Genomic DNA, 21,616 nt, shown 5'->3' with positions numbered 1-21,616 from the left:
CCACCGTGCTGCCCTGTGATAAAGCTTTTTAATGCAGCAACTGCTAATGATCAGAACTTGTTGCCGATGCAGGTGGTGGAAGCAAAGACAATGATTTCAAAAATGAGACTTGGAAGGCACTCGAGGAAAAACATTTTTTCAAGGACTACAGAGATAAAGCAGAGGAGTAGGACTGGCTGGATAGCTACGCAGAAAGCCAGCATTAACTCGATGGGCCGAGTGGCCTTCCGTGTCACAATGACTGTATATTGTAAAAGGAAGATTACAGAAGGATTGCAAAATAACAGAAATTCACTGATTCTGGTGAAGAATTGGCTCAAATGAAAGCAATATATAACTCCACAGTTTCATCATTAGACACAGAAATTCACAAGTGGTTTAGATGCATTACCTTGTACAACAATGGCACTGCAGACTTCTGGTGAAATATTAATGCACGAGGCTTGTTGTCGTGCTCCCATGCAGACAAGAAACGTATATAATTCCTGTTGGTTACCTAAAAATGTAATACAATCTAGTTACATTTTTAAATCCCGGGAGACTGTAGCCCAATTTTCCATTACCCTGTTGTTGTATTCTAGTTTGATTTGACTCCAAGCTACCCCATTATCACAATGCAAAAAGTGAAAATCCAAACTTTAACTTTGGCTGAGTGATATCACTCTTACCTCAAGAATCAGTAGGTTGTGAGTTCAAGTCCCACTGTCGAGACCTGAGCACATAACATAATGAAGGAGTGCAGGAGGGCATGCCAGGTGCAACAACCACCCATACCTAAAACAAGGTATCAACCTGGTGATGGTACAAGCAGCAATCAATAGACAAAGCTAAGTGATTCCACAATCAACAGATCAGATCTAAGCTCTTCAGTCCTACCACATCCAGTCATGAATGATGATGGGCAATTAAACAACTCACTGGAGTAGGAAGCTCCATGAATATCCCCACCTCAATGATGTGGGAGCCCAGGACATCAATGCAAAAGATAAGGCTGAAGCATTTGCAACAATCTTCAGCCAGAAGTGCTGAGTGGATGATCCATCTCTGGCCTCTTCTGGAGGTCGTCAGCATCACAGATGTCAGTCTTCAGACAATTCGCTTCACTCCACTTGATATCAGCTGAAGGAAGGGACGGCACGTGGCACAGTGGTTAGCACTGGGACTGCACGCTGAGGACCCGGGTCCGAATCCCAGCTCTGGGCCACTGTCCCTGTGGAGTTTGCACATTCGCCCAGTGTCTGCGTGGGTTTCACCCCCACAACCCAAAGATGTGCAGGTTAGGTGGATTGGCAAAGCTAAATTGCCCCTTAATTGGAAAAAAAAATAATTGGTACTCTGAATTTAAAAAAGAAGAAATGTGGATGTTCACTGAAGATTGCACAATGTTCAGCATTATTCACAACTCTTCAAATACTGAAGCAGTCCAAGTCCAAATGCAGACAGACCTGGACAATATCCGGACTTTGGCTGACAAGTGGTAAGTGATATCCATGCCATAAAGTGCCAGGCAATCCCCAACAAGAGAGAATCTAACCATTTCTCCTTTACATTCAGTGGCATTACCATTGCTGAATCCCACACTATCAACATCTCAACAAGTCTGGAGTGTGATGGATTACCCTCCACTTGCCTGGATGAGTGCAGCTCCAACACCCCTCAAAACATGACACCATTCAGGACAAAGCAACCAATTTTATTGGCACCCCACCACAAACATTCGCTACCTCCACTATCGACAAACAGTACCAACAGTGTATAACATCTACAAGATACACTGCACAAGCTCACAAAGGCTCCTATACAGCATCTTCCAAACCCACAACACTTCTGCGTACTTCTGTTGGAGGTGCTCTCTTATGGGTGAGATGTTAAACCAAAGTCTGATCTATCTCTCAAGTAGACAAAGAAGCTCCTGTGGTACTATTTGAAGAAAAACAAGGGAGTTCTCCTGATGTTTTAGCCATTATTTATTCCTATATCAATACATCCAAAACAGATTACTCAGTCATTAATCAAGTCCTGTTCATGGGATCTTGCTGTGCCATGTTTCCTACAAGAGACTATAATACATTGGTTGCATGGTGCATTGTGAAACCCTGAGGTTACAAAGAATGTTATTTATATAAATACAAGTCTGCCTTTTGTTTTTCCTTTCAAACACTGTGCAAAACTGACCCAGAATAATCTTGGCATCTGCATCAATTGGACAAATCCCCATTGTACATTCAATTGGCTTCATCACAGAGTATACATTATTAGTATGAAATTTATGTCTATTGGAGAATGAGACTCTATAGGTCACATAAGTCCCTAAATTCTAATGATCTTTCAACAATCAAAGCAGTTTGTCAGAATTTCTCAATTGTTTCAGTATATTTTGTAACAAGCAGCCAGCTAACCGATATTTTAATTTATTTGGGAGGGGCTTTTTGACCCTTGGATAATTCCTCCAATTTTAATGCTTCATTGTGGTCAATTTCCCAAATTATCAAAATGGTTCATCACCATGTATCCTTTTTGTTAATAAGTAGGAGGTGACGATGTAATTCAGCGAGGAGTATACTAACTATAGGATGACAAGACTGTAAAATTTTTGTATCTTATGACCCTCTTGTACCGGGTACCCATGACGTAAAATATTCCACATACACACTTCACTAAAGCATAATATCACACCAGACATTAATGAAATGAAATGAAAATGAAATGAAAATCGCTTATTGTCACGAGTAGGCTTCAATGAAGTTACTGTGAAAAGCCCCTAGTCGCCACATTCCGCGCCTGTCCAGGGAATCTGGTACGGGAATTGAACGTACTGCTGGCCTGCTTTAAAAGCCAGCGATTTAGCCCAGTGAGCTAAACCAGCCCCTAATGCAAGTCAAGGTAGGAATTAATGGCTGCTTTTCAATTTGGCAGGCAGTAACTAGTGGGGTGCCACAGGGATCGGTGCTGGGACCCCAACTATTCACAATATATGTTAACAATTTGGATGAGGGAACAAAATGTGACATCTCAAAGTTTGCAGATGATACCAAGTTGGGTGGGAGGGTGAACTGTGACGAGGATGCAGAGATCCTACAGCATGATCTGGACAGGTTGGACGATTGGGCAAATCAATGGCAGATGCAGTATAATTTGGATAAATGTGAGGTTATTCACTTTGGAAGCTAAAAAAACAGGTAGGCAGATTACTACCTGAATTCTTGTAAATTGGGAGGGGAGTGTGCAGTGGGACCTGGGTGTCCTTATGCACCAATCGCTGAAGGCAAGCATGCAGATGCAGCAGGCGGTAAAGAAGGCTAATGGTACGTTGACCTTCATTGTGAGAGGTTGCGAGTCCAGAAGCAGGGATGTGTTGCTGCAATTACACAGGGCCTTGGCGAGGCCACATCTAGAATATCGTATGCAATTTTGGTTTCCTTTTCTGAGGAAGGATGTTCTTGCTCTTGAGGGAGTGCAGCGAAGGTTTACCAGACTGATTCCAGGGATGGCCTGACTGTCATATGAGGAGAGATTGACTGGGTTAGGAATTGTTCTCACTGGAGTTCAGAAGAATGAGGGGGGGGGGGATCTCATAGAGACGTATAATATTCTAACAGGACTAGACAGGGTAGATGTTCCCAATAGTTAGGGTGTGTCCAGAATCGGGGTCACATTTGGGGATTCAGGGTAAACCATATCGGACAGAGATGAAGAGACATTTCTTCACCCAAAGAGTGATGAGCCTGTGGAATTCATTACCACAGGAAGCAGTTGATGCTAAAACATTGAATATATTCAAGAGGTGGCTAGGTATAGCACTTGATGCGAATGGGATCGAAGGCTATGGGGAGAAAGCAGGATTAGGCTATTGAGTTGGATGATCAGCCATGATCGTGGTAAATGGCGGAGCAGGCTCAAAGGGCCAAAAGGCTCCTCCTGTCTTCTATGTATCCAAGTAAGGCACATGTATTAAAATAATTACTGCCCCGAAAAGGCACCGGAATGTGGCGACTAGGGGCTTTTCACAGCAACTTCATTGCAGTCTTAATGCAAGCCTACTTGTGGCAATAAACATTATTATAAACTTTGAGAATTTCAATAAAAATTGATATTAACGAGCACAAGCAAGTCAGTGAGTCCTTGCCTTGTCCAGACTGTGATTATTTGACTACAGACCTGTTCCAAAAGGTTGCTTGGCAGAAGGTTTTCCACAAACTGTCTCAGGTGTTCTCGAATCACAGTGGTTTTAAAGAACGTTACTCTTCCATTGATGACCCCAACAATTGCCGGATGCTGATATACACCGAGGTGAGCTAACAGACGACGTTCATACCCTGAATCTATGACTCCAATCCCAAGGCCTGAAAGGAAATCAAACAACAGATCGTTTATTCCCTGCCTCTCTGTGAACGCTGTCATGCTTAACTAGTTTGCATTTTATTTCTGCATGACCCTGGTCCCTCTAATTTACTTCTTTCCCTCAAGAAAGCATCAATCATTTCTGGGGGACAGTTCCACAGGCTCTGGTTAGTCCTCTCACAGTTTACCCAAGTAGCCATTCTTCACTTGATCCTGGACAGAGAGCAGTCTTTCACATGGAGGTATCAGAGTCAAGTCGATTCTGCCTCATCCAATGTCCACACACAACCAAGTCAACTCTCTTGTAAGTCAGAGCCATAGAGGCCAACTGCTGTATCCAACTGTCATCAGTTAGCACAAGAGAGACCGCGCATTGCATCCAAGCCCTTTTTGATTTATACATCAGAATACTGCACCAGATGGTGGATTTACATGCAAAGCCATCAAATGTGCTCCTCGATTTTGATGAAAGAGTTTGCCCCCATCAAATACAAGGTTTGTAATAAATTAGTTAGAAGCTGACATACCCAGAGGTTCGAACTCCTGCACCATCTCCTTCCAGATCGGCTCAATGTGAATACAGCTAAAGCACCAGTCGGAAGTAACTTTGATGAGATACGGTTTCTTGTAACTGTCTGGCACAACCTGAGTCATGTACTGCGAGAAATGCAGGAGGTACTTATCATCGAATGAGTCACGAGCAGAATTAAACTGGAATTGAAAAAAGGAGTCATCGAAGAAGAAGCTGTTGTATTTTTGGAAACTCCGGAAGTGGTGCTGCGGATGCTGGAGATTCCCTGCCTGTCCGTCAGCATTTCCGTACTTATCAAAATTTGACCTCCTCTCCTCATTTGAAAGAATCTAAAGCAAAAAAAAAAAATTGTTAATCAGTTGATATAGTGAGCAGGGCTTTCACAGCAACTTCATATGATGCAGTGGTGTAATAATGACATAATGGGAGATACTTGGGCCCATCTTTTGTACAGCCGAATTCATAGGTTCGAGGAAGTTGCATAAAGATTGCAATGTAAAGGAAAATGCAAAACTAAAAAAAATATATATATTGATAATTTGGCTAAGGTACACAGCGCATCATTTCAAAGTTTATAGATGACCAGAAACTCCAAAATGTAGTAAACAATAAAGAGGATGGCAAGACAGGCTGTTGAAATGGGCAGTCATTTGGCAGATGAAATTTAATGCACAATGTGTGAAGGGATACATTTTCTTTGGAAGAATGACAAAAGGCAATACAATTATATAGGGGGTGCAGGAAGAGAGAAGGGGAATGTGTGTCCATAAATCCTTGAAGGTGCAGGACAAGTTGAAAAACTTGTTAAAAGGCCATATGGGAACCATGGTTTTAATAGAGGCATGAAGTACAAAAGAAGGCAAATTATGTTAAACTGTTACAATGCACTGGTTAAGCTCAGTTGGGTGGCACATTTCACAAAGGATATCAAGGTCTTACGGAGGATTAAAAAATTGCTGGATCAAAATCCTGGAACATCCTCCATCTTGGAGGACAAGGGCACCAGACACATGGGAACACCATCAACTGCAAGTTCCCCTCCAAGCCACTCACCATCCTGACTTGGAAATATATCAGCATTCCTTCACTGTCACTGGGTTAAAATCCTTGAACACCCTCGCAAATAGCACTGTGGGTGTACCAATACCACATGGACTGCAGAGGTAAAAGAAGGCAGCGCACCACTACCTTCTCAAAGGTCATTAGTGATGGGCAGTTAATGCTGGCCTAGCTATCGATGCCTGTGTCCCATGAATTAATTCAGGAAATTTGTTAGAGATATTCAAAGCCAAGAACAGTACATAGGGGGAAACTGTTTCCAATAATAGAAGCATCAGTAATCAGGGGACACAGATATAAAGACAAAAGCACCAGACGTGACATGAGGACTTAAAAAATAAATATACACAGTGAATTGCGACCTTGAAGCAGATTCAACAATGAATTGCAAGACGAAATTAGATAAATACTTGAAGGGAAAATGAAAGACAAAGGAAAAAAAAAAAAAGAGGAAAATAGGATGATTACACAACTCTAAAAATAAAAGGTCCAGTAGAGGCACAATGGCTTCCTGAGGTACTGCTTCTACCAGAAGGATCTTCCCAGTTCCACGAGGGGCAGGCTTGAAGGTGAGACCAGGAAAAATTTCACAGAAGTTAAATGTTGAGTCAGCGCACAAAAACATTCCTGCCTCCAGGCAAGCTTCCCAGATGAAGGGTCATCACTTGGAAAGGTGGATACCAACTGTATAATTAACTCCTTATTTGTGGGCTGAGTGCGCACACGCCACAGGTCCCCCAGCGAGTGCCTAAACTAACAGGGGCTGTAGACAGCTTGTTGGTGGCTGGTCTAGGGGGCTGAACAAGGCCCCTTACAATCATTCCTCTACTGTTGGCAATCCTCAGGAGGGGTTCTCTCTCCACAGGGCTGGTCTCACAGTGTGACCAGAATCTTTTTAAAAAAAACCAAATGATAACATCTTCAGGTGCATTGATTTGACGTGCCCTCATGTTCCCACTCCCACAGTGGTAGCACCCACGTCCGGCAGTTGGGCTGCCCTCCATCCAAAATGCAGGTCCTCTCATTGGGCCGGAGCCTCAGGGATCCACCCATCATCATTGAATTCGATGAAACACCCAAGCAGCCTCTTACTTGTTGCCTCCAGGAAGATCTTCCAGGCAGGGTCCTTGACTGTCAGAGCAGGTTCAGGTATACCTCATCTGCCCAAACAATGTTTTGCAACGGGGACACTAGATCTTTTGTCACCAATGACTCAAAGAACTTCTTTATTTGTAAAGATGTTCTTGGTTCTACCTACATATAAATCCTAACAAAATTCAAATAAAAAGCAACAGACTTCAGTCATTACCCCTTGGTGAGGAAATCCATGATTGAATCATTACATTATTTCTACCCAAAGATTTGCATTACCTCATATGCTTTGATAATCTGAATGAACTGATCTTCTGCCTTTGGGTCCTTATTCTTGTCAGGATGCCTGAAAGATAAAACAAACATAAACACGATTTCCCCGCACAAAGACACAAACAGTCTCATCTCATTCTGCTGCAAGACTTTTCCACCAGTCTGACTGAATAGAACTGACTTGGACATTTAAAAGAAAACATTATTTTCATTTTGTTGTGTGCTTTTCTTGCCGCTTTTCTTCCCTTCTCTTCTAAAGATTCAGATTTTTGTCGACAACGATTCCACTGGTCCTCAACTACCCTGAAGATTACAACTCAAAATGGGCATTCATTGTGACTTTAGATTACAGGAAAATAGTCTGCTGACATTTAGAGTGCATCGCAAGTGAGCTTCATTCTGATCAAGCACATGCATTCTTCAGCAGTACTGTAATCAGGAACAGGACCCTTGACAATTCTTTCTCTTCTGTAGTCCTGGGGCAAAAAAAAGATTAATTGCAGTGCCCCTAAAGCTGCCCTGATTGAAATCAGTACAGATTATCCTGGGGAGGCCCTCAGGTTTTGAACAAATTTATGGCAGAGAAGGAGGCCATTTGGTCCATATTGTCCATGCCAGCCAGCCTAATTCCACCTTCCAGCTCTTGGTCCAAAGCCTTGTAGGTTACAGCACTTCAAGTGCATATCGAAGTACTTTTTAAGTGCAATGTCACTACCACTTTTCCAGGCAGTGAGTTCTAGACTCCCACCAATGGCTGAAAACGTTTCTCAATTCTCCTCTAATCCAATCATCAATTATTTTAAATTTGTGCCCTCTGATTATTGAGCTCTCGGCTAAGAAAACAGGTCCTTTCTACCCAATCTATCAATATAAAAAATTCAATTTAGAGTACCCAATTCTTTTTTCCCCCAATTAAAGGGCAATTTAGTGTGGCTATCCACCTACCCTGCGTATCTTTTTGGGTTGTAGGGGTGAGACCCACACAGACATGGGGAGAATGTGCTATCCACTCTATCTGGACCCTTGATAATTTTATACATATCAATTAAATCTCCTCTGAGGCTTCTCTGTTCCAAAGAAAACCACCCAGTCTATCAGTCTTTCCTAAAAAGCTAAAATTCCCCATTCCTCGTGATTCCTGGCAACATCCTCGTAAATCTCCTCTTTGTCCACTCTAGTGTGATCTTTATGTCTTACTTACATACTTAGTGATGCATTTAATCACTGAGCCATCAGAGAGCTCGAGTGACACACAATTTGCACCAACCACTTAAGCTAGGAACCATTTACACCTTTTAATACTAAATAGTAATTTAGCTTAGCAGGCAGTATTGTACTGTCCATTAAACAGAGAATAACAAATAGCTTTGAGTTGATTACAAGGGTGTTTGGATGATATCAAGTTGTCATTCAAACTTTACCAATGTTACAGTGTCTTAACAAAGCAACACATTTTTGTTTCTAGTGTTGAGAGACTTTACTGCTTCTGTCCAGCGTTTCCTGAAGTTTGTGTTTGCAAGGCCAGTAAAATAAGTCATATTTTATCCCTTGACCTCATATCCCAGCCTTGTGTTTGTTTAAGACTTGCCTAAGATGTCAGACTTATAAGGAGGAATGTTTCACTGGAAAAACGCAGCCCCTGGATGTAAAGTCTATATATGTGTCTATTACCCAACCCAATGACAACTAAAATACAGGCAGAAACTCACCACTCCCGAGCCAGTTGTTTGTAAGCTTTTTTTATTTCTGCTTGGGTTGCACTTTTGCTGACTCCCAGTGATCTGTACGGATCAAATTCTATTCCATGGTGGAGAGGGATGTTCAGCAGAAAGACTGAAAGCACTAGTAACCTTCCAAATGAAGCCAACTGTAAACCAGCCATTCTGAAAGTGATTTGAAATATGCAAATTAGGACAATTATCCAGAACAAAATGAATGCAAATGTATAAAAAAAAAAGTCCTTCCTCAATTTCCATGCTGAGCCAAGTTGAGGGAAGGCTGCAGTATCTGTCAGTAGTTTAAAATGACTTGAGGCCTTAAAACATATTTTCATTGAGATGCTTAATTCCAAAATTGATTTGCCTACTTTCTGTCGAATGCATTTATTATAGTGATATGCGATGACAAATGACGAACAGCAGCAGGCACACAGTACCTTCAGGATAACCATTTTCATAGAAGCACACATAGAAAATAGAAGCAGGGGGAGGTCACTTGGCCATTCGAGCCTGCTCTGCCATTCATTATGATCATAGCTGATCATCAAATTCAATACCCTGATCCCGCCTTCCCCCATATCCCAGGAGCTATATCTAATTCTTTCTTGAAATCACACAATATTTTGGCCACATCTACTTTCTGTGGTCGTGAATTCCACAAGTTTAACACTCTCTTGGTGAAGAAATGTCTCCTCACCTCAGTCCTAAAAGGCTCACCCCTTATCCTCAAACTATGACCCCTAGTTCTGGACTCCCCCACCATTGGGAACATTCTTTCTGAGTCTACCCGGTTTAATCCTGTTAGAATTTTATAAGTTTCTATGAGATCCGCTCCCACGCTTCTAAACTCCATTGAATTTAATCCTAACCAATTTAGTCTCTCCTCATAGGACATTCCTGCCATCCCAGGAATCGCCCTGCTAAGCCTTCACTGCACTCCCTCCATAGCAAGAACATCCTTCCTCATAACGACATCGTGGCCTCACGAATTCCCTATACAATTGCAGGAAAACATCCTATTCCTATACTCAAATCCTCTCGCTATCATACCACACCATGCCAACATACCATTTGCCTTCTTTACTTACCTCCGCACTCACTGTCAGCGACTAATGCTCGAGGACACTAAGGTCGTGCTGAGTATCCACTTCTCGCAATTTAGACCTATTCAAATAATAATTTGCCTTCCTATGTTTGCTACCAAAGCAGACAACCTCATATTTATCCACATTATACTGCATCTGCCATGCAAATGCCCACTCACTCCATCTGTCCAAATTTCACTGAAGCATCTCTGCATCCTCCACACAGGTCACCCTCCCACCCAATTTTGTATCATCTGCAAATTTGGAGATAATACATTTAGTTCCCTCATCCAAATCATTCATAATGTGAATAGTTGGGGCCCTGGTACAGATCCCTGTACCCACCAGGAAAGTGGGTGGACTGAATGAGTGGGCGGGCCTTGTCCGCATAGTTTGGGACCCACTGGGCGTAGTACGAGAAGAATCCCAGGCAGCATTTGAGGGCCTTGGGGCAGTGAGGGAGGGAAAGCTCCATGAGGGGGTGCATGCGGTCGGGATCGGGCCCCAGAACTCCGTTCTGGACCACATAGCCGAGGATGGCTAAGTGGGTTGTGCTGAACACTCACTTCTCCTTGATGTAGTGGCAGTACTCCACTAGTCACTGCCAGTCAATCGGAAAAAGACCCATTTATTCCAACTTTTGCTTCCTGTCTGCTTACCAGCTTTCTATCCATCTAAAGATACCACCCGCAATCCCATGCGCTTTAACTTCACATAGTAATCTGCTATGTGAGACCTTGTTGAAGGCCTTCTGAAAGTCTAAATAAACCCCATCCATTTGTTCTCCCTGGTCAACTCTATTAGTTACATCTTCAAAGAATTCTAGTAGATTTGTCAAGCATGATTTCCCTTTTGTAAATCCATGCTGAATTTGTCTGATTATACCACTGTTTTCCAAATGTTGTGCTATGAAATCCTTGATAATGGACTCCTTCCCTACTACCGACGTTAGGCTCAGTGGTCTATACTTCTGTTTTCTCTCTTCCTCCCTTTTGAAGAGCAAAGTTATATTAGCTACCCTCCAATCTGTAGGGACCATTCCAGAGTCCAACGAATTTTGGAACATGACCACCAATGGATCTACTATTTCTAGGACCACTTCCTTAAATACTTTGGGTTGAAGATTATCAGGCCCTGGAGATTTATCTGCCTTCAATCTCATTAATTTCCTCCAAACCATTTTTCAACTAATATTAATTTTCTTCAGCTCCTCACTAAAACTTGTGTTTCTCAGAACTTTCTGCTTGACAGAATATGGGAAGAGGGTTTAAAGAAAAAAAATGCAACAGCAGTAACCTGTTCAAAGCAAACCATTCCTTTGAAAACTGCATAAAGTTTTCAGTTACAGTTCTCATTTTCAGGAATAACCACTCTTGTAAAATTGCAAATGTATTGTTAAAGTTAATAAATATTGCTGTGATGTTAAATGGTAGGAGGATTAACAGAGTAATTTCCACCCCCGCCATCTCTACTGATTATAGAACATAGAACAGTACAGCACAGAACAGGCCCTTCGGCCCTCGATGTTGTGCCGAGCCATGATCACCCTACTCAAACCCACGCTATACCAGTAACCCCACCCAACACTAAGGGCAATTTTGGACACTAAGGGCAATTTAGCATGGCCAATCCACCTAACCCGCACATCTTTGGATTGTGGGAGGAAACCCACGCACACACGGGGAGGACGTGCAGACTCTGCACAGACAGTGACCCAGCCGGGAATCGAACCTGGGACCCTGGAGCTGTGAAGCATTTATGCTAACCACCATGCTACCGCGCACGTGAAAAATATTTAAAACTACAACTGTGCAAATATAACAGCCAGCAAAGGCAGTGACTAGGTGAGCTTCACAAACTGGATGATCCCAAGTTGGGGCAGCACGGTAGCATTGTGGATAGCACAATCGCTTCACAGCTCCAGGGTCCCATGTTCGATTCCGGCTTGGGTCACTGTCTGTGCGGAGTCTGCACATCCTCCCCGTGTGTGCGTGGGTTTCCTCCGGGTGCTCCGGTTTCCTCTCTCAGTCCAAAGATGCGCAGGTTAGGTGGATTGGCCATGTTAAATTGCCCTTAGTGTCCAAAATTGCCCTTAGTGTTGGGTGGGGTTACTGGGTTATGGGGATAGGGTGGAAGTGTTAACCTTGGGTAGGGTGCTCTTTCCAGGAGCCGGTGCAGACTCGATGGGCCGAATGGCCTCCTTCTGCACTGTAAATTCTATGAAAACAAAAGTTCATTCTTGACTCCGTTAAAACAGTAGCTGAACATGGGTACAATAAAAAAAAGCTAGTTCAGGCACTGTCCCGATATATCCCCCCAAAAGGGAAAGGTAGGGCAAACAAATCCAGAGCTCTCTGGATGACAAATGAGACAGAAATTAAGATAAAGAACAAGTGTGCTTCTGACACAATGTCAGGTGGAAAATGCAATTTTGGAATCAGGTTGAATATAGACCATTCAGAGGAGAGGTGAAAAAGCAAGTAAGAGAAGCAAAGAGGAAGAGACCAGCAGCTAACATAAAAGTGAATCTCAAAGTTTTCCATCGGTATACAAACAATAAAAGGGTGGTAAAAGGAGGAGGGCTGATTCAAGGCAAAAAAGAGAATTTATATATCAATTCTTAATAATTCCATTGTTATGCTATATTGGAAATTACATTTGTCACGGTTTAATATAATTACACTGTTTAAAAAGTGATTGGTATTTGTACTATAAATTGGGATAGATGGGACATTGGGGATGGGGAGTAGTGTTGAACTAAGTTACTAAACTTTCTCCAGCATAGAAAGCAACTATGTCTTTGTTTTAACCTCACTGTGGATCCAATTAACATCACACATAGGGAAGGGGCATAGCTGAAGTATTAAATTAATACTTTGCAGCTGCCTTTAGCAAGGAAGAAGATGCTACCCAGGCCACGGTAAAAGAGGAGACAATTCAGACATAAGAGTGTTAAAGAGGACCTGTACTTGATAAGATACTGGTACCGGATGAAATGCACCCAACGAAACGGAAGGCAGCGAGAGTGGAAATTGCGCAAATTTTCAGTCTTCCTTAGACTCCAGAATGGCGTAGAGAACTAAGCATATTTTGATGTATTGGATGATTTTAGAGTGCAAGAGCAAGGAGGTTATGTTGAACTTGTAGAAGACACTAATTTGGCCTCAGCTAGAATACTCCATTCAGTTCTGGCTACCACATTTTAGTAAGGCATTGTAGACAATGCAGAAAAGATTCATAAGAATAGTTCCAGGGATGAGAAACTTCAGTTATGAAGACAGATTGGTGCAGGGTCAAGGGAAATGCTGATTCGGGGGAACCACAGATTTGAGCCAGGGAAGTGGGATGGAAATTTTCAGAAATGGGAGGAGAAGGGGATTAAGACACTAAAGGATTTGTTTCTTAGGGGTCGGTTTGCAGGATTGAAGGAACTGTAAGTGACATATGGGCTGGAACAGGGGAAAATGTTTAGATACATGTAGGTTCGAGATTTTCCCAGAAAGGAGATACAGCTTCTGGTGAAGCCAGCCTCCACATTGCTGGAGGAGGTGCTGATGACAGGGGGACTGGAAAAGGGGGTAGTGTCAGTGGTTTACGGGGCTATTTTGGAAAAGGAGAAGGCACCACTGGAAGGAATCAAAGCGAAATGGGAGGAGCAGCCTCCACGAACAGGCGCTGGAATGTGGTGACTAGGGGCTTTTCACAGTAACATCATTTGAAGCCTACTTGTGACAATAAGCGATTTTCATTTTATTTCAAGAGTTGGGAGAGGATATGGAGGTGCTCCAGAGAGTGAATGCCTCCACCTCGTGCGCAAGGTTGGGGCTGATATAGCTGAAGGTGGCATACAGAGCACACCTCATGAGGGAGAGGATGAGCCGATTCTTTGAAGGGGTAGAAGATGTGTGTGGAAGTTGCAGGGGGGGCCCGCAAATCACGTTCATATGTTTTGGTCCTGTCCAAAGCTGGAGGATTACTGGATGGAGGTTATTAGGATAACCTCTAAAGTGGTGCACGTGAAACTGGACCCTAGTCCTCGGGAGGCCATATTCGGGGTGTCGGACCAACCGGGGTTGGAAACGGATGCAGATGTTCGCCTTCGCCTTGTTGATTGCCCGAAGGTGGATCCTATTGGGATGGAGAGCAACCTCTCCACCCTGTGCCCTGGCGCGGGGACACTGTTGGAATTCTTGGCTCTTGAGAAGGTTAAGTTTTGAACTGAGGGGAAGGATGGAGGGGTTGTACAATTCATAGGCATTACTCATTATGCATTTTCAAGAACTGGATAATTGGATTGGATTGGATTTGTTTATTGTCACGTGTACCGAGGTACAGTGAAAAGTATTTTTCTGCGAGCAGCTCAACAGATCATTAAGTATATGGGAAGAAAAGGGAACAAAAGAAAATACATAATAGGGCAACACAACATATACAATGTAACTACATAAGCACTGGCATCAGATGAAGCATACAGGGTGTAGTGTTAATGAGGTCAGTCCGTAAGAGGGTCATTTAGAAGTCTGGTAACCATGGAGAAGAAGCTGTTTTTGAGTCTGTTCGTGCTTGTTCTCGACTTCCGTATCTCCTGCCCGATGGAAGAAGTTGGAAGAGTGAGTAAGCCGGGTGGGAGGGATCTTTGATTATGCTGCCCGCTTTCCCCAGGCAGCGGGTGGTGTAGATGGAGTCAATGGATGGGAGGCAGGTTTGTGTGATGGACTGGGCGGTGTTCACGACTCTCTGAAGTTTCTTGCGGTCCTGGGCCGAGCAGTTGTCATACCAGGCTGTGATGCAGCCCGATAGGATGCTTCCTATGGTGCATCTGTAAAAGTTGGTAAGGGTTAATGTGGACATGCTGAATTTCCTTAGTTTCCTGAGGAAGTATAGGCGCTGTTGTGCTTTCTTGGTGGTAGCATCGACGTGGGTGGACCAGGACAGATTTTTGGAGATGTGCACCCCTCGGAATTTGAAACTGCTAACCATGTCCACCTGGGCCCCGTTGATGCTGACAGGGGTGCGTACAGTATTCTGCTTCCTGAAGTCAATGACCAGCTCTTAAGTTTTGCTGGCATTGAGGGAGAGATTGTTGTCGCTACACCACTCCACAAGGTTCTCTATCTCCCTCCTGTATTCTGACTCGTCGTTATTCGAGATACGGCCACTATGGTCGTATCGTCAGCAAACTTGTAGATGGAGTTGGAACCAAGTTTTGCCACGCAGTCGTGTGTACAGGGAGTAGAGTAGGGGGCTAAGTACGCAGCCTTGTGGGGCCCCGGTGTTGAGGACTATTGTGGAGGAGGTGTTGTTGTTCAATCTTACTGATTGTGGTCTGTTGGTCAGAAAATCGAGGATCCAGTTGCAGAGTTGGGAGCCAAGTCCTAGGTTTTGGAGCTTTGATATGAGCTTGGATGAGATTATGGTGTTGAAGGCGGAGCTGTAGTCAATAAATAGAGGTCTGATGTAGGAGTCCTTGTTTTCGAGATGCTCTAGGGATGAGTGTAGGGCCATGGAAATGGTGTCTGATGTGGACCGGTTGCAACGGTATGCGAATTGCAGTAGATCAAGGCGTTCTGGGAGTATGGAGGTGATGCGCTTCATGATCAACCTCTCGAAGCACTTCATTATGACTGAAGTCAGGGCCACCAGACGGTAGTCATTGAGGCACGTTGCCTGGTTCTTCTTTGGTACCGGTATGATGATGGTCTTCTTGAAGCAGGTGGGGACCTCGGAGTGGAGTGGGGACAGGTTAAAGATGTCCGCGAATACCTCTGCCAGCTGGTCCGCGCAGGCTCCGAGTGCACGACCAGGGATCCCGTCCGGGCCTGTTGTCTTCCGACGGTTCACTTTCAGGAAGGCCGATCTGACTTCGGAAGCTGTGATGGTGGGTATGGGTGAATTATGGGCTGCTGGGGCACTCGACAGCGGATTGCTGGTTACCTCCTCGAACCGAGCACAGAATACATTGAGTTCATCGGGAAGGGGTGCGCTGCTGCCAGAGCTACTGTTCGGCTTCACTTTGTAGCCCATTATGTTGTTTAGTCCTTGCCATAACCACCGAGAGTCTGTCTGTGACTCTAGTTTGGTTTGATATTCTCTCTTGGCATCTTGGATGGCTTTGCGGAGGTCGTACCTGGATTTCTTGTATAGGTCAGGGCCGTCTGTCTTGAACGCCTCAGATCTGTCCTTCAGTAGGGAGTCAATCTCGCAATTGAGCCACGGTTTCCGGTTGGGGAACGTACGTACTGCTTTCTTTGGCACACAGTCGTCCACACATTTGCTGATGAAGTCTGTGACGGTGGTGGCATACTCATTTAAGTTGGTCGCTGAGTTCTTAAATATGGACCAGTCCACTGTCTCTAAGCAGTCATATAAGAGCTCTTCTGTCTCCTCGGACCAGCACTGGATAACATCAAACATTAGTTTGGGGGGGGGGGGTGGTTGGGAGGGGTAGGGAGTGGGGACTGTGTGTTAATGGTGACTATGGGTGATTCTTGATTCCTTTTTGTCATTTGTTTATGTGAACATGCGGGCTAATGTTTGGGGTTTGGTGGGAGGATGGGATTGTTGTTATTGATATGGGGATTGACATTATATTCGTTACTGTTTATTGTTTATTGTTGGTGGGTGTAAATTTGGGAGAAATGTGAAAAAGGAGAATAAAATTTTTTTTAAAATGAAGACAGCTTGGCAAAGTTAGGACTATTTTCCTTGAAGAGAAGACGGACAAGGAGATTTGATAGCGGTATTCAAAACCATCAGGGGTCTTGACAGAGTAGATGGGGAGAAACGGTTTCCACTTGTGAAATGATTGAGAACAAGAGGGCAGTATTTAAGTTATTGGCAAAAGAAATAAGAGAAAAAGCTTTTTCACACAGCAAGTGATTACGGTCTGCCTGAGAGCGTGGTGGAGGCAGGCTTAATCGAGGCATTCAAAAGGGAATTAGACTTATTTGAAAAGGAAGAACATGCAAGGTTACAGGGCCTCACGGTAGCATGGTGGTTAACATCAATGCTTCACAGCTCCAGGGTCCCAGGTTCGATTCCCGGCTGGGTCACTGTCTGTGTGGAGTCTGCACGTCCTCCCCGTGTGTGCGTGGGTTTCCTCCGGGTGCTCCGGTTTCCTCCCACAGTCCAAAGATGTGCGGGTTAGGTGGATTGGCCATGCTAAATTGCCCGTAGTGTAAGGTTAATTGGGGGATTGTTGGGTTACGGGTATACGGGTTACGCGGGTTTAAGTAGGGTGATCATTGCTCGGCACAACATCGAGGGCCGAAGGGCCTGTTCTGTGCTGTACTGTTCTATGTTCTAAGACTAAGAATGGCACTAGACAAAATGCTCATTCGGAGAGCCGGTGCAGACATGATGGACCAAATGTCCTCCTTCTGCACTGGTAATAAATAATTCTGTGACTCTGCTAAATTAGGTCAGGTAGGTGATAAGATTTTCCACCATCGGTACAAGGGTAGAAGTGGACAACTTGGGCTAGTAATGGAGAATAAATCTGCTGCTGACGCCCACTGTCCAGCAGCTCCTGCTGGCATGTGTGCGAATGGGTGAGAACAGTGACTAAAGTGGGCGGCTATAGCAAGATCAAATGGCCTGTGCATACTCACAGTCTGGACTCACACACGAAGAAAGGCCACATGGACAAGTTGCCAGAGAACAACCAGCTGCCATTGATCTGTACACCAGCCTACAGCCGAGAAGGGAGGTAAATCTGCAGGAGAATAAAAGAGCAAGAGAGAGGGGAAAAAATAAATCCTGGATCACTCAACCGAGCAAGGAAAAAGAAACGAGGTTAAATTACAGCATTTAAGAGATTATTTTAATGAGTGCGGAATTCTTGTCAAGCCTCGCCTTTTATATTGTCCTATTTAATGCTGTCTCCTGGCCTGTCATTTGCCCCATTGTGTTAACAGCTCTGACTGAGAGAAGCCGCCTTTACCCGGACTCTCCTTGTCCCCGGTCACACGCACCGATCTCTGCGAAGCAAGCCTGGGAATCGGTCACACCTTACACGACAAAAGGGGACCGTCAGGCCTCAAGGAACAAACAAAAAAAAGGACTTTAAAAGAGAAAATAAACGCCTCGGCTCCTCGTTGACGCCAACTTCCGCTTTTGCGCCGTCGCCTCTCCCCGAAGGGGTTGCCATGGCTTCGAGGCCTGCGTCAAAAATCAGCGCAATCCAGGCCTGCGGCTGCCGGCAGACCGCTCGCTCCAATGCCCTTCCAATTCTCAGATTCTACTTTTTTAATGTCCCTCAGCGCCGATGAAAATGGATCTACAAACCGTGCGCTGCTTTTCTGTTGACACTTTGCTGTCAGTATTGAAGATTTAGACGCGTGTGTGCGAATGGGTGAGAACAGTGACTAAAGTGGGCGGCTATAGCAAGATCAAATGGCCTGTGCATACTCACAGTCTGGACTCACACACGAAGGGCATTTTGATTCATCTCTTCAGGTCCAGAGATGCCGGCAGCGCGACTCGGTTTTGTTTTCTTAAATGGTTCTTGGGTCCTGGACTGCACCACTTATTTGGAAACCAATACCGATCACTTTTTGCCACGGTGCAAACTGAGTTTTTGCAGATCAGTTTACATTTTTTTCCATATCTGCCCTAATTTACAGAATTTCCCCATATCTGCCCTAAAAAAAACGGCCTCTCAAATTTGAACCTTCATCTTGCTCCACTCCTGCAACTTAATTTCAGGCAAAATTTAATCTCAGGCAATGGCACTTGGGCAGAGAATGCACAGCGCAGGAAAATATATTTTTCTGCTCCTCACGCACCTCATCCCATCCTATTTCATCCAACATTAACAGCATAACCTCTATACCCTTTTGTGTTTATCTGATTTCCATATTGCTTCAATGTTTTTTTTAAATTTAGAGTACCCAATTATTTTTTCCAATTAAGGGGCAATTTAGAGTGGCCAATCTACCTACCCTGCACATCTTTGGGTTGTGGGGGTGAAACCCGCGCAGACACGGGGAGAATGTGCAAACTCCACACGGACCGTGACCCAGGGCCGGGATCCGAACCCGGGTCATATTGCTTCAATGTTGTTTGTCTCAATTACTCACCCACTTCTAACCACTCTAGGTATGTTAAAATGTCCCTCTTGAATTCCTTTATTGGTCACACGTCTTATTTTTATGGCCTCTTTATTGTCTCCCCTAAAAGTGGAAAAAATTTATCTATGCATTATCAAACTCTTTCATAATCTTAAGATTAGGTTAACTTTCATTCAGCTTTCTCTTTTAGAGTTCCAAGCCTATTCAATTTTTCCTTCGTCATTGTAACCTCCCATTTCTATAACAGGGGTATCAACCTTATGATCTTTGTTGCAGCTTCAATGCCTCTATTTCCTTTCTATATCCACTGCGGCTCTATCCCACAACTTCCAGCATCTGCTAGGATCCAGTGATGATTTTTAGGCCTTGGGTAGATGTCGTACCAGCAGCACCACCTCACCACTGGTGTTGCCAGTCAATAGAAATGCTGGGCTCTTGATTGCATGACAATACTTGGCAGGTGGGATATCTGCCCCAGGAGACCATGATCCCGGGGAAGTCTGCCACTGTCCAACCAAGTGCCTAGGCTGAGTGACAGCAATATAGTGGGTGTTCGCTAACAGAGAATAAACAGGGCTCATGCTAGCTCTCCAACTGATGGGCAAGACCTGTTGCCTCCATTAAACTTTGCCCAATGTCTCTGTTTCTCAATTCTACTTCTCTGGAAGGCATCACGGTGGTACAGTGGTTAGCACTGCTGCCTCAGGGCACTGAGGACCCGGTCCGATCCCAGCCATGGGTCACTATCCATGTGGAATTTGCACATTCTCCCTGTGTCTGTGTGAGTCTCACCCCCACAACCCAAAGATGTGCAGGTCCTTCGTTTCCTGAGGAAGTATAGGCGCTGTTGTGCTTTCTTGGTGGTAGCGTCGACGTGGGTGGACCAGGACATCCACGTCGAATGGTAAAGGCAAACCACGGTTGCACCTCCTGTGCTAGTGGTACCAACCAAAAGCCATAGGCCATGTCTATAACTGAAAACCATTCAAGTTCTGTTGTTCGGGCATTAAAAATTGTGCAAGGGTCAGCCACCAAAAGAGCTTTCTTATCAATGCACAGGTTTGGCTTTCCGTAGTCGACAGTCAGGCACCATGTGCCATTTACCTTTTTCACATGCCAAACTGGACTATTCGATGAGCTGTGTGTTTTAATCAATACACCCCTTTCCTCCAATTGCTTTGCTATAGGTAGCATTCCCTCAATGGAGGACAGGTTGATGGGATATTGTTTGGTGTATGGTAAAGCAATTCCAGTAAATGACTCCGGTTCCATGTGTAGTACAATCATTCTTATCTTTGGCCCAAATTGGATGTTCGTTGAGCTGATCCTTTTTTTAAAAAAGTATTTTTATTAAGGTTTTGCAGAATTTTTCATAATAAAACAGAAGTAACCATAATAACAAAACAGAGAATATCCAGTAACAACCCCCCCACCTCCCCCCACGTATTGCTGCTGCTGCTGACATTTTAATTTTCACCGAGAAAGTCGACAAACGGCTGCCACCTCTGAGAGAACCCGATCGTAGACTCCCATAAGGCAAACTTTATTTTCTCGAGGCTGAGAAACCCAGCCATGTCAGTAACCAAAGTCTCTACACTCAGTGGCTTCGAGTCCCTCCACATTAATAAAATCCGTCTCCGGGCTACTAGGGAGGCAAATGCAAAGACGTCGGCCTCTTTCGCCCCCTGAACTCCCGGGTCTTCTGACACTCCAAAGATCGCTATCTCTGGACTTGGCACCACCCATGTGTTAAGCACCTTGGACATTGCCCTCACGAACCCTTGCCAGAATACTCTAAGCTCTGGCCATGCCCAAAATATGTGGACATGGTTTGCAGGGCTGCCCTTGCACCTCATGCAACTGTCTTCTACCCCTAAAAACTTGCTCATTCTTGCTGCTGTCATGTGTGCCCAGTGGACCACCTTAAATTGAATTAGACTAAGCCTGACACATGATGAGGAGGAATTAACCCTGCCTAGGACCTCTGCCCACAGACCCGCTTCCAACTCCTCACCTAGCTCCTCCTCCCACTTGCCCTTGAGCTCCTCCACCGGTGTTTCCTCCGCCTCCTGTAGTTCCTGATAGATATCCGACACCCTCCCCTCCCCCACCCAGGTGCCAGAGACCACCCTATCCTGTATCCTCATTGGCAGCAGTGTGGGAAAGGCCACTACCTGTTTTTTCAGGAAGGCTTGTACTTGCAGATATTTAAAGGCATTTCCTGGTGGCAGATTAAATTTGTCCTCTAGCACCTTCAAACTGGAAAAGCTTCCGTCTATGAACAGATCTCCCATCATTCTGATGCCTGCCCTTTGCCAGCTCTGGAACCCACCATCCATCCTACCCGGGACAAATCTGTGGTTGTTGCATATCGGGGTCCAGACCAACGCTCCCTTTACCTTCTTGTACCTCCTCCACTGTCCCCACCACCACCAGACTTGTGGA

General features: G+C 44.5%; 1 protein-coding gene across 6 annotated transcripts in view; it reads right to left on the bottom strand.

Annotated features, from left to right (window-relative positions):
* Positions 1-18,808, bottom strand: part of dnajc16 (DnaJ (Hsp40) homolog, subfamily C, member 16) — a 42,074-nt gene extending 23,266 nt beyond the window's left edge. The window contains exons 1-7 of one of the 6 annotated variants that reach the window (XM_038821693.1): positions 18,514-18,806; positions 17,711-17,814; positions 9,007-9,180; positions 7,304-7,370; positions 4,869-5,202; positions 4,159-4,343; positions 392-496 (exon numbers count right to left, since the gene is read on the bottom strand). In XM_038821693.1, the coding sequence (XP_038677621.1) occupies positions 392-496; positions 4,159-4,343; positions 4,869-5,202; positions 7,304-7,370; positions 9,007-9,180; positions 17,711-17,742 (897 nt within the window). In that variant the 5' untranslated portion in view covers positions 17,743-17,814; positions 18,514-18,806. Of the gene's footprint in view, positions 1-391; positions 497-4,158; positions 4,344-4,868; positions 5,203-7,303; positions 7,371-9,006; positions 9,181-17,710; positions 17,815-17,954; positions 18,247-18,513 lie in introns of those variants that run through there. The other 5 variants (XM_038821696.1, XM_038821691.1, XM_038821692.1 and 2 more) reach the window with 5 other exon arrangements.
* Between the last annotated feature and the right edge of the window lie 2,808 nt (positions 18,809-21,616).

Source organism: Scyliorhinus canicula, chromosome 16, assembly GCF_902713615.1.
Source record: "Scyliorhinus canicula chromosome 16, sScyCan1.1, whole genome shotgun sequence".
Classification (NCBI taxonomy): Eukaryota; Metazoa; Chordata; class Chondrichthyes; order Carcharhiniformes; family Scyliorhinidae; genus Scyliorhinus; species Scyliorhinus canicula.
The sequence above is the reverse complement of the archived record's forward strand: the minus strand, read 5'-3'. Positions and strand labels throughout refer to the sequence as shown.